The sequence below is a fragment of the Hemitrygon akajei genome, chromosome 6 (assembly GCF_048418815.1).
Source record: "Hemitrygon akajei chromosome 6, sHemAka1.3, whole genome shotgun sequence".
Classification (NCBI taxonomy): domain Eukaryota; kingdom Metazoa; phylum Chordata; class Chondrichthyes; order Myliobatiformes; family Dasyatidae; genus Hemitrygon; species Hemitrygon akajei.
In genome coordinates, this window is record NC_133129.1 from 46,531,299 (window position 1) to 46,548,627 (window position 17,329).

The 17,329-nt window shown below is 38.5% G+C and overlaps 1 protein-coding gene across 4 annotated transcripts in view; it reads left to right on the forward strand.

Moving 5' to 3' along the window:
• Positions 1-17,329, forward strand: part of ankra2 (ankyrin repeat, family A (RFXANK-like), 2) — a 38,950-nt gene that overhangs the window by 7,145 nt on the left and 14,476 nt on the right. For 3 of the 4 annotated variants that reach the window (XM_073048310.1, XM_073048308.1, XM_073048309.1), the window contains exons 3-6: positions 4,950-5,102; positions 7,780-7,845; positions 8,200-8,297; positions 10,267-10,392. In XM_073048310.1, the coding sequence (XP_072904411.1) occupies positions 4,950-5,102; positions 7,780-7,845; positions 8,200-8,297; positions 10,267-10,392 (443 nt within the window). The remainder of the gene's footprint in view (positions 1-4,949; positions 5,103-7,779; positions 7,846-8,199; positions 8,298-10,266; positions 10,393-17,329) is intronic. The other variant, XM_073048311.1, reaches the window with a different exon arrangement.

The following is a 17,329-nucleotide window of genomic DNA, read 5'->3' on the forward strand; positions in this document are numbered from 1 at the left end:
GTGTGTCTTTTTTAAATAGACATTCTGTGCTTAATGTTTCCCTATGGACGTTTAAATAGTACTTGTGTGATCTATTTTATTCTTGTATAACTTTATCTATAGAGTTCTACAACTGACTCTAACTTGTTTTGGAGGTTTGAAGTCTTTATTGAAGGCCTCCCTGTTGGTTCACAGTTTAATTGCTGATTTATTTTTTTTCACCTTTTTTTTAATCTTTGATTTTTTTTTCTCCTCTCTGTAAATGGTTGATAAGTACTCTTCTTGAATTTATAATTTTCCCCTTCCTCCCTTTTTTCTTTTTTCCCTTTCTCTTACTTTATTCTTCCATAATTTTTGGCGGGTAGGTTAGTTTTGGTTTTCTTCCGATTTTCTCTGTATTAAGTTTTATATTTCTGCAGAAGATGTTCCAATTTGTAGTTATGTTTTCTAGTGCATAAACTAGTTACTATTTGCTATAGTATTTATACGGAACTGCTGTTAATGACACAGATCTGGAAGTTATATTTGGGTTAATTTTTTTGGTAGAGCAAGCTGCTTTTTTTGGTAGCCGTCTAGTTTTGGGTTGTGTGGATGGGGTGGGTTTTCCAGTTCCAACATCACTCACTGTACTTACTGTTTTTTCTTTATTGCTCAGGACATGTTTATGTTTTGATTTTACGAATCTATGTTTACATTTCTGCTCCCAGACTGCTATTGTATTGCTTGACTTTTTATATGCCTGCTGCCTTTTATGCATTAGTAATTGATAATGGCTAGTGCATTTAAATTCGTGAGCTGGAATGTAAAGGGATTGAATCACCCTGTTAAAAGGAGGAAGGTATTCTCACATATTAAACAACTCAAAGCTGACATTGCTTTCCTTCAAGAAACTCATATTCGTTGTTTTGATAAATCCCGGCTTCTGTCAAAGTGGGCGGGTCAGCATTTTCATTCATCCTTTGCCGCAAAAGCTAGGGGAGTCGCCATTCTTATTAACTCAAATATTCCTTTTGAACTCCATAATAAAATATCTGATACAAATGACCATTTTATTATTGTTTCTGGTAAACTATATAACACTAAAGTTGCACTAGCAAACCTGTATGCCCCCAACTTTGATGATGTTAACTTTTTTGAACTTTTTTTTCCCCTCACTACCAGACTTAAACTCATACTCTCTTATACTGGGTGGTGACTTCAACTGTTGGTTAGATCCTAATCTGGATCGATCGTCCTCTGTTACCAGATCACCTACTAAATCTGCTTTAGCTATCCAATCGTTTCTCTCTAATTTTGGTATCTCTGATATATGGTGTTTCCTTCATCCTACTGAGAGGGATTATTCCTTTTTTTCACATGTTCACCATACCTTCACTAGAATTGACTATTTCTTACTCGATAACCAACTTATTCCATTTGCCCATTCTTGTGACTATCAGAGTATACTGATTTCTGACCATGCCCCAATTACTCTCTCTCTGAACTTTCCTGGTCTCCCTCAGAGGAATAAACACTGGTGGTTTGATTCAACTTTATTATCGGATGATGATTTTCTAAAATTTATTAAGGATCAGATAACCTTTTATTTTAACACTAATACATCACCTGAAATGTCATCCCAGATTGTCTGGGATGCTATGAAAGCATATCTGAAGGGTCAAATAATCTCTTACACAGCAAATCTCAACAGAAGATCCTGTGCAGATCGATTAGACCTCATTAACCAGATAAAAGAATTGGATCAACTATATGCTCAAACTAAGAACCCTGAACTATACAAGAAGCGTGTTGAACTCGTAACTAAATTTAACCTTCTGTCCACTCAACTTGTCGAACGCCAACTTCTCGAAAGCAAGAGTAGCTTTTACATTCATGGGGATAAGTCTGGTAAATTTCTAGCCAATCAGCTGAGGCGTTCCAAAGCCAAACAACATATTACAAAGATCCAGAAGGAGAACGGAGACTTTACATCGGATCATTTAAAAATTAATGACGCATTTAAAAATTTTTATTCTTGGCTTTATTCCTCTGAATCTTTGAATGACAATATCTCTGTTGATCAATTTTTAAAGAATCTGAATACTCCCTCACTTTCATCTGATTTTTAAAGCCAAACTTAATGCACCTATATCATCAGAAGAAATATCTTTTGCAATCTCTGCACTATCCTCAGGGAAATCTCCTGGACCTGATGGGTTCCCTGTAGAATTTTATAAATCATTCTCTTCACTTCTTTCTCCTCAGTTACTTTCAGTATTATCTGACTCGTTTAATTACGACAAATTGCCACCTTCTTTCAATGAGGCATCTATTATTCTTCTATTAAAAAAGGGCAAAGACCCAACAGAGTGTTCCTCGTATAGGCCGATTTCTTTGCTCAATGTTGATGTAAAGATCTTAGCTAAAGTTTTGGCTCATAGATTAGAAACCGTTATTCCCTCCATTATCTCTGATGACCAATCAGGTTTTATTAAAAACCGTCTCCTTTTTTTTTAACATTCAGCGTTTATTTAATATCTTATACTCACCTCCAACTGGGATCCCTGAATGTGTTATTTCCCTCGATGCGGAGAAAGCATTTGATCGTATAGAATGGAACTACCTTTTTGCAGTCTTAGAAAAATTTGACCTTGGTCAAAGTTTCATCTCTTGGATCAAATTGCTGTACCTGTGTCCTACTGCTTCTGTTTTAACTAATTTTCAGAAATCCCAGGTATTTAATCTCAAACGTGGCACCCGTCAGGGATGCCCCTTAAGTCCCTTTCTCTTTGATTTGGCTATAGAACCTTTGGCGATAGCATTTCGAAATTGTCCTGAACTGACCGGGATTTGGAGAGGGGGTGTTGAGCATAAAGTTTCTCTTTATGCCGATGACTTATTACTCTTTCTCTCAAATCCGTCTACATCCTTACCTCTAATGTTTTCACTTCTTGACCAGTTTAGCCAGATCTCTGGCTATAAACTTAATTTACATAAGAGTGAACTTTCCCCATTAATAAAGAAGCACAAGAACTAACATTTCGTGATCTCCCTTTTCCATAATCAATTTACTTATCTTGGAATTACAGTCACAAGGAAGTTTAAAGATCTCTTTCGTGAAAACTTTGCCAATCTTTCATATACTATAAAACAGAGTCTGGTACAATGGTCACCTCTATCTATGTCTTTGGTAGGTTGTATTAATGTTGTTAAAATGTATGTTCTCCCCAAATTCTTATACTTATTTCAATCTATCCCAATTTTTATTCCTAAATCTTTTTTTGATTCCTTAGACTCTATTATTTTGTCATATCTGTGGAAGAATAAGCGCTCTAGAATTAATAAAATCCATCTCCAAAAATCTAAAAAAGAGGGTGGCATGGCTTTACCTAACTTTCGTTTATATTATTGGGCAGCTAATATACGTTGTGCTACCTTTTGGTCTTTCTTCCATGGCCAACCCGAGTGCCCTAATTGGGTGGCAATGGAGTTGAGCTCCACTAAAGAATTATCTATCTCTGCACTTCTTGGCTCTGCACTCCCTAGTAGTCTGTCCAGATTAATAGCTAATCCTCTTGTTAGACACACTTTGCGTATATGGGCTCAGTTTAGGAAATGCTATGGCTTCCATGGTTTTTCCGTTTCCAGCCCTGTCGTACATAATCACCTTTTTTTACCTACTACGTACGATTCAGCATTCCATGTTTGGTATAGGAAGGGTATTAGACATTTTGAAGATCTTTTTATTGATGATCGCTTCGCTTTCTTTCAGCAGCTCTCTGTTAAGTTCAATCTGCCCAATGCTCATTTTTTTAGATATCTCCAAATTAGACACTTTATTGCTCCTTTAATTCCTAACTTTACTGAAATGCCTGCGAAAAATGCTATGGACTTATTTCTTTCCATTAATCCACTAGGTAAAGGTTTAATATCAATTATTCGAGATAAATTAGCAGCCTTACGACGGGCCCCTGTGGATAGAATTAAAATGGCCTGGGAGCAGGATTTAAATACCTCCTTATCTGATGAGAGCTGGGACTCGATTCTCAAATCGGTTAACTCAACCTCTCTTTGTGCTCGCCATTGCCTTTTACAGTTTAAGATTGTTCATAGAGCCCATATGTCTAAATCTAAACTATCTCGATTCTACCCTAACATTAGTCCGCTCTGTGATAAATGCAAGAGGGGCATGGCCTCTCTCATTCATATGTACTGGTTCTGTCCTAGCTTGGAGAAATTTTGGAAAGATGTCTTCACTACGTTATCGTATATTCTGAATCAGCATCTAGAACCAAACCCCTTAATTGCTTTGTTCGGTTTCTGGGGTGAGACAGATTTACGTCTGAGTCTGACCAAATGCCGAATATTATCCTTTGCCTCTCTCCTGGCTAGACGCTTGATCCTCCTTAGATGGAGAGATGTTGCCCCGCCCACCCATGCTCAATGGCTTAACGACATTATGGCCTGCTTGGACCTCGAAAAAATTCATTATTCAGTTCTTAATTTGGATCTAAAGTTCCATAAGGTCTGGGGACCTTTTATCGAGTACTTTCATAACCTTCCTCTTGACTAGGGTTTTTTTCGTTTCGGTCCCTTGCTTTCAGCTCCCGTTTTTTTTCTGGTGGTAGGCATTATTATCCTCTGTTGCTAAGTGTATTCACAGTCTGGGAGTTTGATTGTCCTGATTTATATTCTCTATATTGTGTTGAGGTTGGTCTGGAGTTTTTTTTTGTGTTGTGGGGCTTGGGGAGGATACTAAGTTTACTTGTCTTTAATTTAGGTGCTTTTTTGTTAAATTCTCTTCCTTTGTAGCATATTGTCTTTGTATGCTTAATTTTGCACTGTATTAATGTTCCTTATTGTGATTTGGGGTTTTTTAATTTGTAAAATGTATAGAAAAAACTAATTTAAAAAAAAATTGTGAATTAGCAGCATAAATTTTCATACAAAGTTTTATATTTTCAGGTTTAAAATACTTGTATTTTTTGCAGCTGAGTGCAATATACAAACTTCTCCCGGAATTCAAGTAAGGCACGTCTACACACCATCTGTAACCAAGCATTTCTCACCCATTAAACAGTCAACAACCCTGACTAACAAACATCGTGGAAATGAAATATCTGCAGCACCCTTACTCTTGCACTGTAAGTCTGATACTGTATTAATTTATTTGCACTAAAATTGCCTTTTACATACTGCATTACATAGTATTTAATAAAGAAGGTAAATTTTTGCATGAGTGTATGAAATTGTTTAGCTAAAATGGATTAGTGTCTTTTAAAAGAATGGATAAAATTCTTTATTCTTTTAAATTAATAAATCACATTTTTTCTTTTATATATGTAATTGTCAGCTGACGATGTAGTTTTTCAGACTCCTATCTCATATTTGGCAGATATGCATACCACCAGCTTCACAGTGAAGTAAAGAAAGTTTATAAAAGTAACTTGGTCCACTTTGAAGTAAAAGGAAGTAGTTTTGGCTGCTGGTGTGGAAAGAAATTCTGTCATCATGGCTTCTCAAGTCAAGTCACTTTTTATTGTCATTTCGACCATAACTGCTGATACAGTACACAGTAAAAATGAGACAGTGTTTTTCAGGACCATGGTGCTACATGAAGCAATATAAAACAACACAGAAAAAACTGCACTAGACTACAGACCTACCCAGGACTGCATAAAGTGCACAAAACAGTGCAGGCATTACAATAAATAATAAACAAGGTAATAGGCACAGTAGAGGGCAGTAAGTTGGTGTCAGTCCAGGCTCTGGGTATTGAGGAGTCTGATGGCTTGGGGGGAAGAAACCGTGACAATGTCTGGTTGTGAAAGCCCAAATGCTTCGGTGTCTTTTCCCAGATGGCAGGAGGGAGAAGAGTTTGTATGAGGGGTGCGTGGGGTCCTTCATAATGCTGTTTGCTTTGTGGATGCAGTGTGTGGTGTAAATGTCCATAATGGCGGGAAGAGAGACCCCAATGATCTCAGCTGACCTCACTATCCGCTGCAGGGTCTTGCGATCCGAGATGGTGCAGTTTCAGAACCAGGCAGTGATGCAGCTGCTCAGGATGCTCTCAATACAACCTCTGTAGAATGTAGTGAGGATGTGGGGGTGGGAAATGGACTTTCCTCAGCCTTCACAGGAAGTAGAGACGCTGCTGGACTTTCTTTGCTATGGAGCTGGTGTTGAGGGACTAGGTGAGATTCTCCGCCGGGTGAACATCAAGAAATTTGGTGCTCTTAACTATCTCTACCGAGGAGCCATCAATGTTCAGCGGGGAGTGGTCGCTTCGTGCCCTCCTAAAGTCAACAACCATCTCTTTTGTTTTGTTCACATTAAGAGACAGATTGTTGGCTCTGCACCAGTCCATTAGCCGCTGCACCTCCCCTCTGTATGCTGACTCGTTGTTCTTGCTGATGAGACCCACCACGGTCGTATCATCGGCGAACTTGATGATATGGTTCGAGCTGTGTGTTGCAGCACAGTCATGGGTCAGCAGAGTGAACAGCAGTGGACTGAGCACACAGCCCTGGGAGCCCCCATTCTCAGTGTGATGGTGTTGGAGATGCTGCTTCCGAACCGGATGGACTGAGGTCTCCCAGTCAGGAAGTCTAGGATCCAGTTGCAGAGGGAGTTGTTAAGGCCCAGTAGGCTCAGCTTTCCAATCAATTTTTGAGGGATGATTGTGTTGAATGCTGAACTGAAGTCTATGAACATCATTCAAACGTATGTGTCTTTTTTGTGCAGGTGGGTTAAGGCCAGATGGAGGATGATGGCAATGGCGTCGTCTGTTGAGCGGTTGGGCCAGTATGCGAACTGCAGGGGGTCCAGTGAGGGGGGCAGCAGGGGCTTGATGTGCCTCATGACGAGCCTCTTGAAACACTTTATGATGATGGATGTGAGTGCAACAGGACAGTAGTCATTTAGGCAGGACACTGAAGACTACTTCGGCACAGGGATGGTGGCGGCCTTGAAGCGCGTTGGAACAATGGTGCTGCTCAGGGAGATGTTGAAGATGTCAGTGAGAACATCTGCAAGCTGGTCTGCACATCCTTTAAGCACTCTGCCAAGAATATTGTCTGGTCCAGCAGCCTTCTGTGGGATGACCTTGCACAGGGTTCTTCTCACATCAGCCACAGTGAGACACAGCACCGAGTCATTTGGAGGAGGGGTGGACTTCCTCGCCGCCACGTCATTTTCTGCCTCAAACCGAGCGTAGAAGTTGTTCAGCGCATCTGGGAGGGAGGCATCACCCGCACAGTCAGGTGACGTCGTCCTGTAGTTGGTGATGTCCTGAATGCTCTTCCACATGTGCCGAGTGTCGCCGCTGTCCTAGAAGTGGCTGTGGATTCGCTGGATGTGTCCACACTTTGCCCCTCTGGTGACCCAGGACAGTCTGGCCCTCGCTGTTGTCAGGGCTATCTTGTCACCTGCTCTGAAGGCAGAGTCATGGGTCCTTAGCAGCGCACGCACCTCTGCTGTCATCCATGGCTTCTGGTTGGAGCATGTAGTGATCGTCTTGGACACGATGTCATCGATGCACTTGCTGATGTAGCTAGTCACTGATGCCGTGTACTTCTCTTAGTTGGTAGAGTCGCCATCGGTTGCAGCCTCCCTGAACGTGCCAGTCAGTGTGCTCAAAGCAGTTTTGAAGAGCAGAGATGGATCTGCTGGCCAGGTTTTCACCTGCTTCTGAACTGGTCTGGAGCGTCTGACAAGCGGTCTGTATGCTGGTATCTTGGAAATTTGATTTTGAGAATAAACTGTCTCAAACAAATGCTTTTATTTTCTATTGTGTATCTAACTTTAAATATCTTTTTCTAGCTTTGTCTGTACATCAGCTGGCAGCCCAAGGAGAATTGCTTTATTTGGCAAGCCGTATAGAGCAAGGTGAGTTCTTCACAACTTGACATGTTTTGTTGTATACCTTGTTGTATATCTTATTGAACTCAGAGCATGATTTAGCACTAAGCTCAAGAGTGATTTAAGTTTGTTCAGGGTTATTAATCTGTTGAACCCTTTCCCTCTCACACTGCCTCAATCCCTACAGGGCTCTGGGCATTTAGTCATTGAGTATATTCAAGGCTGGAAATGATGGGCTTTTGAAATCAGCTGGGACAGTGGAGCTGCGATATAAGATCAGCCATCATTTTGTTAAAGGGCAGAGCAGGCTCAAGGAATTTTCTATTTCTATTTTTATGTGTGCAAAATGGAGTGAATGCCTCTGTTTTATATAATTTCTAGACAATCTTCTAAACATGCAAGATGAGCAAGGGTTTACTCCACTCATGTGGGCAGCAGCTCATGGACAAATTGCAGTGGTGGAGTTTCTACTACAGAATGTAAGGAACTTACCTACGTTCTTTCTGTACTAACAGTAGTTAATAACAGAAATATATTATTGTTAGAATAGGTCTCATAAAAGAAGCAAGATAAATGTGAGAAAATGTTTCTTTCATACTCCTCTATGCAATTAGTAAAGTGTGTACACTTAGTAAGGAGATTCCCTATCTTTTTGATGGTAAGATTGATGGATACAATTTGTTGTAAAATTTGGAAAATGTTTGCTTGGAAACCTCGAACTGTTGGTATGTAGCCATCCCCACTGCTCAATGGATCATAATCCCAGTGTTCCTCACTGAAGCCCTGTAAGTGTAGTATATTAGTGCCAGCCTTCCAAGGGGTCAAGCTGCCCATCTGCCCTACAACATTCATGTTTTGGGAATTATTTTAATATATTTTTAGTTCTTTCATCTACTGGAGGTACTGATTCAAGAAAAATTTTATAGCTACCATCCTGGATAGGAGTTTGGTGTGTGATCTTAAGCAACATTATAAGCAGTATTTCCCCCACCACCCTCCATTTTTTTAAGAACAGAAGGAAGGGGAATACTCTTACTTCACTGAGACTAATTACATCATGATTGTATCTCTAGTAAGATTAGTGAATTCAGCTGTGAATTTGGTATTCTATATGAAATAATTATACTGCTTCGTATTTTCACCTCTGAGGGGTTTAGAAACCAGGTGGATTTTTGCTGCTTTTTCTTTTACCGTGATCCACCATTTTATAAATATTCATCTGGGCAGTGAAAAACCCATAGATATCATTCAAGAAAATGTGCTGATGAATTGATGTGCAAAGAAGGTCTTTTATTTCTTTTTTCATTCTGTGGGATGTGAGTGCCTTTGGTAAGTTTTGAACCACTGACGACCATATGGTAAAGCAGTTCTTGCAGAGCTATGAGAAAATAGAAATACAGTAATATTGAAATTGCGTGCACCTGATAGAAGACAATGTTCACATGAGTTTTATGTCCATGTCCATCTAGATTGTAGAAGTACCAGTTTTGGGAGATGTTGCTGAAAAAAAACATAATAATCTGAACAACACACACATAATGCTGGTGGAACACAGCAGGCCAGGCAGCATCTATAAGGAGAAGCACTGTCGACATTTCAGGCTAAGACCCTTTGTCAGGAATTGTTTGAATTTCCAGCATCTGCAGATTTCCTTGTGTTTGCATAATAATCTGAACTCTAGTGGCATTGACTTCCAGCAACGACATCGTCTTCCTTTGAAGCAGAAATAAGTGCAACCACTGGAGGAGCTTATCTCAGTAGTCTCCCTCCAGCCTCACTAGGCTCTAATTCACTTCCATTATACTCGTCTTTTGATGCTACGTCTAAATAATTACTTAATTACAGGGTCAGCTACTCGTATTTCTCCACTAGAATTTTTTAGTCCATGATTGGGTCAAGTATGCAATGAAGCGTGAAATTGAAATGGTGCAATTGGAATCCAGTTGGGTTATTTATGAGTATTTACAACTTGATAAGACTATAAATAACTAAATGACAGGGGCTTGATATAACACTAATTAGCACATTTGGATTTATCCTGCTTTTTGTTATTCAAGCTCATTGCTGAGCATGGCAACTACCGAAGAACAATTTAACTGGAGTTCAGCAAGGCGTAGAGCACATGTATCTAATGCTAACTTCAGCAATTTGTGTCTATTCTCCCAGCCTTCATTCTGTCTTGTGTACACAATTTGATGTCTCTTTCCACATCCCCTCTTAAAGGATAGCTGAGTTTTCCAATTATATTGAAACACAAGCAGCTTTAAATTATGATTCATAAATATTTGATCAAAGAAATATTTAAATATTGTACAGAATTTAGTTCTAACTACTTTAATTTCTTATTCTAAAATAAATGCTCATGTTATTTTATTACAAGGCATTATAAGTGCAGGTTTTTGCTTTGTTTTAAAAATGAAACTGACACTGCACATTTATATTTGAAAGGGAGGTGATCCGCATCTTTTAGCAAATGGCAGGGAGAGTGCACTTTCATTGGCCAGCAGTAAAGGCTATTCAAACATTGTAAACATGCTGCTTGACTATGGGTGTAATGTAAATGAATATGACTGGGTAAGTGCCATCATTATTTTATTTGTCAATATTTTTCTTTATGTAGAAATCAAATGATATTTTGAACAAAATTTGAGCAAATCTAAGTGCAATGAAAAACCTTCAGCTTGGAGCAATTTGTCATTGAATTTACTGTAATTTGTTTCTCTCTATTTGCTTATTCAAACCATATGTTCTGATAACATAATGGAGAAACTTAGAGGTAGTTTTTGAGCCAAAAGCCTGAGGTCAGTGAAATAATATCAACAAGGATAGTCATTTATGCGTATATCTCAGCAGTTTTTCATTTGAGATTTGAATGCTAGGTATATTTTCCCATTTTTCCAAGCTAAATACCTCTTAAGCGTTTGTGGATACAGTGAACAAGAATGTGTGGTTGACAACAAATCATTTGTCACTTGCATTCATTACACTGTAAATCTCACAGCAATTTCTTCCTGAGTTATCATCAAATGTAGAGAAATATCTTGCACCTCCACAGGATGTGCTGTTGCAATCTTTATAGGCAGTAAAATATTTAAGTTATTGGAGCTGTAATTAATACTTACGTCAGTGAAATTGCATTTCCTTCAAATAATATGTGTAACTCTTGGTTCGGCTAGTGGCTTAATATAGGGGATGATAGCCCCTGGCCTGGCCAAACTTAAGAAATCTCATTCGGGTGGATGCTGCGTGATGTGTCCCCTGTTAAAAATCATACCATGAAATAAAGAGTACACAATATGCGATTAAACGATTGAGCTTTATAATTCTAAATTTGACTATATGGTTAATAAAGAAAGCAAAAAAAGAAAAAGGGCCCATTCTCGTGAAACAATCTAATGCGTAATGTTGGAGCTCACTGATAAGGCCACTCGTCCACCATCGACCTCCTCCAATCGTCGCTGACCTTTGGACCCTCGCTCCAAGTCCACTCCGTCCAGCAGTCTACCAACTCTCTCCATTCGCATCTTCTCTCCTCATCTCTCCCCGGCAATTCCCGTCTCCCAGACACACAAGAAAGAATAACATTCCGTTCAGTGGCTAACATGCCCCGTTATCTCTAGTCATAACCCAAAAATTTCTGCTACAGAGAAACCATTACCTTAGCAGTGGAACATTACAGAGAAGCCATTACATCAGCAGTGAAACCTTACAGCGTGTTACATGTGAAAAACTCTGTCATCTGAAAAACTTTTCCAAAGGTTTGTTACTTCTACCTCTATATTAATCCAACAACATTTTCGAACTATCTGCCTTCTTTAAGAGTTAGTTATCAGTGGTGGGTTTTTTTCATTTTCTATCTTTGAAAATATTGCAATCTGATTGGTTGCTCAGCCTGCTTCATGAGAGTCGTAGAGCATAAGAGTAGGCTTTTCAGCTCAGAGACTACACTGGCCATCAATAAAAAATATGAATTTTAATTTATTACTGCATATTCCAAAAGGGAACACTGGAGGTCAGGATTGAACCCAGGTAACTGGAGCAGTGGAGCAGGTGCCCTGTCAAAAATTTCCATCCTTAACAGAAAAACATACAACATAGAAACTTACAGCACATTAAAGACCCTTTGGCCCACAATGTTGTGCCAATCATGTAACCTACTCTAGAAACTGTGTAGAATTTCCCTAGTGAATAGCCCTCTATTTTTCTAATCTCCATGTACCTATTTAAGAGGCTCTTAAAAGACCCTATTATATCCGCTTCCACCAAGGCTGCCGGCAGTGCATTCCACGCACCCACCACCCTCTGTGTGAAAAACAGACATCCCCTCAGTAAATATTTCCAAGCACCTTAAAACTATGCCCCCTCATTTTAGCATTTCAGCCCTGGGAAAAAGCCTCTGGCTATCCACATGATCAATGCCCCTCATCATCTTATACACCTCTATCAGGTCACCTCTCATCCTCCGTCGCTCCAAGGAGAAAAGGCCAAGTACACTCAACCTATTCTCATAAGGTATGCCCTCCAATCCAGGGAACATCCTTATAAATCTCCTCTGTACTCTCTCTAGTATCCACATCCTTCCTGTAGTGAGGTGACCAGATCTGAACATGGTACTCCAAGTGGGGTCTGACCAGGGTTCCATATAGCTGTAACATTACCTCACGGCTCTTCAACTCAGTCCCATGGTTGATGAATGCCTACACACCATACACCTTCTTAACAACACTGTCAACCTGCGCAGCAACTTTGAGTGTCCTTTGGACACGGACCCCTAAAATCTCTCAGATCCTGCACACTGCCTAGAGTCTTACCATTTATATTGAATTCTGTCTTCAAATTGGACCTTCCAAAATGATCCACTTCACACTTATTTGGGTTGCCTTCGCCACTTTTCAGCCCAGTTCTGCATCATATTGATGTCCCTCTGTAACCTCTGACAAACCTCCAGACTATCCACAACACCGCCAACCTTTGTATCATCAGCATACTTACTAACCCACCCTTCTTCATCCAGATCATTTATAAAAATCACAATGAGGAGGGGACCCAGAACAGATCCCTGTGGAACACCACTGGTCACCAACCTCCAAGCGGAATACGAACCATCTACAACCACCCTTTGCCTTATGTGGGCAAGCCATTTCTAGATCCACAAAGCTAGGCCTCCTTGTATCCCATGCCTCCTTACTTTCTGAAGGAGCCTTGCATGGGGAACTTTATCAACTGCCTTACTTGAAATCCATATACACTACATCCACTGCTCTACCTTCAACAATGTTTTGTTATATCCTCAAATAACTCAATCAGGCTAATAAGGCACGACCTGCCATTGACAAACCCATGCTGACTATCCCTAATCAGGTTATGTGTCTCCAAATGCTCATAAATCCTGCCTCTCAGGATCTTCAACAACTTACCCTCCACTGAAGTCAGACTCACTGGTCTATAATTTCCTGGGTTATTTCTACTATCTTTCTTGAATAAGAGAACAACATTTGCAACCTTCCAATCCTCTGGTACTTCTCTCGTCCCAATTGATGATGCAAAGATCATCGCAAGATGCTCAGCAATCTCCCTCACTTCCCACAGTAGCCTGGGGTATATCTCCGGTCCTAGTGACTTATCTAACTTAATGCTTTTCAAAAGCACCAGTACATCCTCTTTCTTTATGTCTATATGCTCAAGCGTTTCAGTCCACTGTAAGTCATCCCCACAATTGCCAAGGTGTTTTTCCCGGTGAATACTGAAGCAAAGTATTCATTAATTACCTCCGCTACCTCCTCTGACTCTATGCATGTTTCCAGTTATTGCACCTGATTGGTCCTATTCTCACACAGCACATCCTCTTGCTCTTCGCATACTTGTAGAACATCTTGGAATTTTCCTTAATCCTGCTCATCAAGGCCTTCTCTTGGCCCCTTCTGGCTCTCCTAGTTCCATTCTTAAGCTCCTCCCTAGCAACCTTGTAATTTTCTAGAGCTCTAACAGTACCTAGTTTCTTGAACCTTTTGTAAGCTTTTCTTTTCTTCCTAACTAGATTTTCTACATCCTTTGTACATGGTTCTTTAACCCTACCATCCATTCCCTGCCTCTATGGAACATACCTATGCAGAACTCCCTGAACATTTGCCACATTTCTGCCGTGCATTTCCCAGAGAACTTCTGTTCCCAAGTTCCTGCCCGATAGCATCATATTTCCCCCATCCCAAATAAATGTTTTCCAAATTGTCTGCTCCTATCCTTCTCCAGTGCTGTAGTGAAGGAAATAGAGTTGTGGTCACTACCTCCAAAATGCTCTCCCACCAACAGACCTGACACCTGACCAGGTTCATTTCGCAATACCAGATCAAGTACAGCCTCTTCTCTATCTACATATTGCATCAAGAAACCTTCCTGAACACAGCTAACAAACTCCACCCCATCTAAATCCCTTGTGCTATGGAGATGTCAGTCAATATTAGGAAAGTTAAAATCTCCCATCACAACAACCCTATTATTATTGCACCATTCCAGTATCTGCCTCCCTATCTATTCCTCGATATCCCTTTTACTATTGGGGGCGTTTATAAGAAACATCCATTACAGTTATTGCCCCTTTCCTATTTCTGAACTCCACCCACACTGACTCGGTTGACCATCCCTCCATGGCTTCCTCCTTTTCTGCAGCCGTGACACTATCCCTAATTAGCAATGTCACGGTCCCACCTCTTTTGCCTCCCTCTCTGTTCTGTTTGAAATATCTAAAGCTGGAAACTTGGACCACAGAACTCATTATATTCTTTTTTCAATTTTTTTTATTATTATTATTAATATCAACAAAATAAAATTGATACATAGATAATGGGATTACAAACATACACATTTCAACTGAACATGAAAGAATACATAAGCAATAGTTATAGTATAAATGAGTATTCCCAAATCATGGATGATACAAGTAACAAATAAACAAGGCAAACCTAGGTATATCATAATATATATTTTTAAAAAACAGAAAAAAGAAGGAAAAAAAATTATGCAAAAAAACTAATCTAATAATCTAATAACTAATAAGGGAAAAAAGAAAAAATGAAAAAAAGGGCTATTTATAATGCCTAACAAAAATACAAAATCATCAGTGTCGTCAACTCCGATCCTCTCAACATATATAAAATCGAAACTGGAAAAACAAATAGGCTTGGAACAGGGTCATATTACATCATATGAAAATATTGAATAAATGGTCTCCATATCTTTTCAAATTTAATAGAATTATCAAATACAACACTTCTAATTTTTTCTAAATTTAGACATAACATAGTTTGAGAAAACCAATGAAATACAGTAGGAGGATTAATTTCTTTCCAATTCAACAAAATAGATCTTCTAGCCATTAATGTAAGAAATGCAATCATTCGACAAGCAGAAGAGGATAAATGGAGTGAGTCCATCATTGGTAAACCAAAAATTGCAGTAATAGGATGAGGTTGTAAATCAATGTTCAATACCGTAGAAATAATATCAAAAATGTCTTTCCAATATTTTTTCAAAAGCGGACACGACCAGAACATATGAGTTAAAGACGCTATCTCAGAATGACATCTGTCACAAATAGGATTTATATAGGAATAAAAATGAGCCAATTTATCCTTGGACATATGAGCCCTATGCACAACCTTAAACTGTATTAATGAATGTTTAGCACATTTAGATGATGTATTAACTAATTGAAGAATTTTATCCCAATTCTCAATAGGTTAAGTTCTCTTTCCCAATCATTTTTAATCTTATAGAAGGGCTCTGAACGTATCTTCATAATTATATTGTAAAGTTTTGATATTAGCCCTTTCTGAGAAGGATTTAGTTCAAACAAATTCTCCAAAATACCTGAAGACACAAAATTTGGAAAAGTAGGAAGTACAGTATTTAAGAAATTCCTAATCTGTAAATATCTTTTAAAAAATGAAATCTAGGCAAATTATATTTATTAGATAATTGTTCAAAAGACATAAAACAATAATCCAAAAATAAATCGGAAAATCGTAGTAATCCTTTAGTCTTCCAAGCTGAATAAGCTTGGTCTATAATAGAAGGATAAAAAAAGCAATTGGATACAATAGGAATATTTAAAACAAACTGAGTCAACCCAAAAAATTTCCGAAATTGAAACCATATACGTAAAGTATGTTTAACTATCGGATTGTTAATTTGTTTCGGCAATTTAGAAAGAGCAAAGGGAAGAGAAGACCCTAAAATAGAACCCAATGAAAATCCTTGTACAGATTTAATTTCCAGGTTCACCCAATGAGGGCTAAAAGATAAATCCCAATCCTTTAACCAACATATCAAATATCGGATATTAACTGCCCAATAATAAAATCTAAAATTAGGCAATGCCAATCCACCTTCCTTCCTTGCCTTCTGTAAGTATTTTTTACCTAATCTAGGATTTTTTTTCTGCCATATATATGAGGAAATTTTTGAATCAACATTAGCAAAAAAAGATTTCGGAATAAAAATTGGTACCACTTGAAATATATATAAAAACTTGGGTAAAATAACCATCTTAATAGCATTAATCCGACCTATCAGAGATAAAGATACTGGTGACCATTTAGTAAACAAACATTTAATCAGATCAATTAGGGGTAAAAAAATTAACCTTAAATAAGTCCTTATAGTTTTTTGTGATTTTAATCCCTAAGTAAATAAAAGAGTCATTAACTAATTTAAAAGGTAAATTTCCATAAATTGGAACCTGTCTATTTAAAGGAAACAATTCACTCTTATTAAGATTTAATTTATACCCGGAAAAATTACTAAATTGAGCCAACATTGATATATCTGCAGGAATGGATTTCTCAGGATCAGAAATAAATAATAATAAATCATCTGCATATAATGATAGCTTATGTATATCTGTCCCACGATTAATGCCAAAAATGTTCTGTGATTCTCTGATAGCAATTGCCAAGGGTTCTAAAGCAATATCAAATAATAATGGACTAAGAGGACAGCCTTGTCTAGTACCCCGAAATAAACGAAAAAAGGCAGATCTTTGACTGTTAGTAAGCACCGAGGCTACTGGAGTATGATATATCAGTTTAATCCAGGAAATGAATGTCGGACTAAAATTAAACTTCTCAAGCACAGTAAATAAGTATGGTCATTTAACTCTATCAAATGCTTTCTCCGCATCTAGTGAAATGACACATTCTGAAGTGCTATGTGAAGGAGTATAAACAATATTCAATAATCTCCTAATATTGAAAAAAGAATAGCGATTTTTAATAAAACCAGTTCGATCTTCCGAAATAATTTGGGGTAATACCTTCTCCAGCCTGGATGCCAGTAACTTGGAAAAGATCTTGGAATCTACATTCAATAAAGATATTGGTCTATAGGATGCACAGTCAGTAGGGTCTTTATCTTTCTTCAATATTAAAGAAATGGAAGCTCTATAAAAAGATTGTGGCAGATTACCCAATCTAATTGCTTCTTCAAAAACCCTGCATAACCAAGGAGAAAGAGT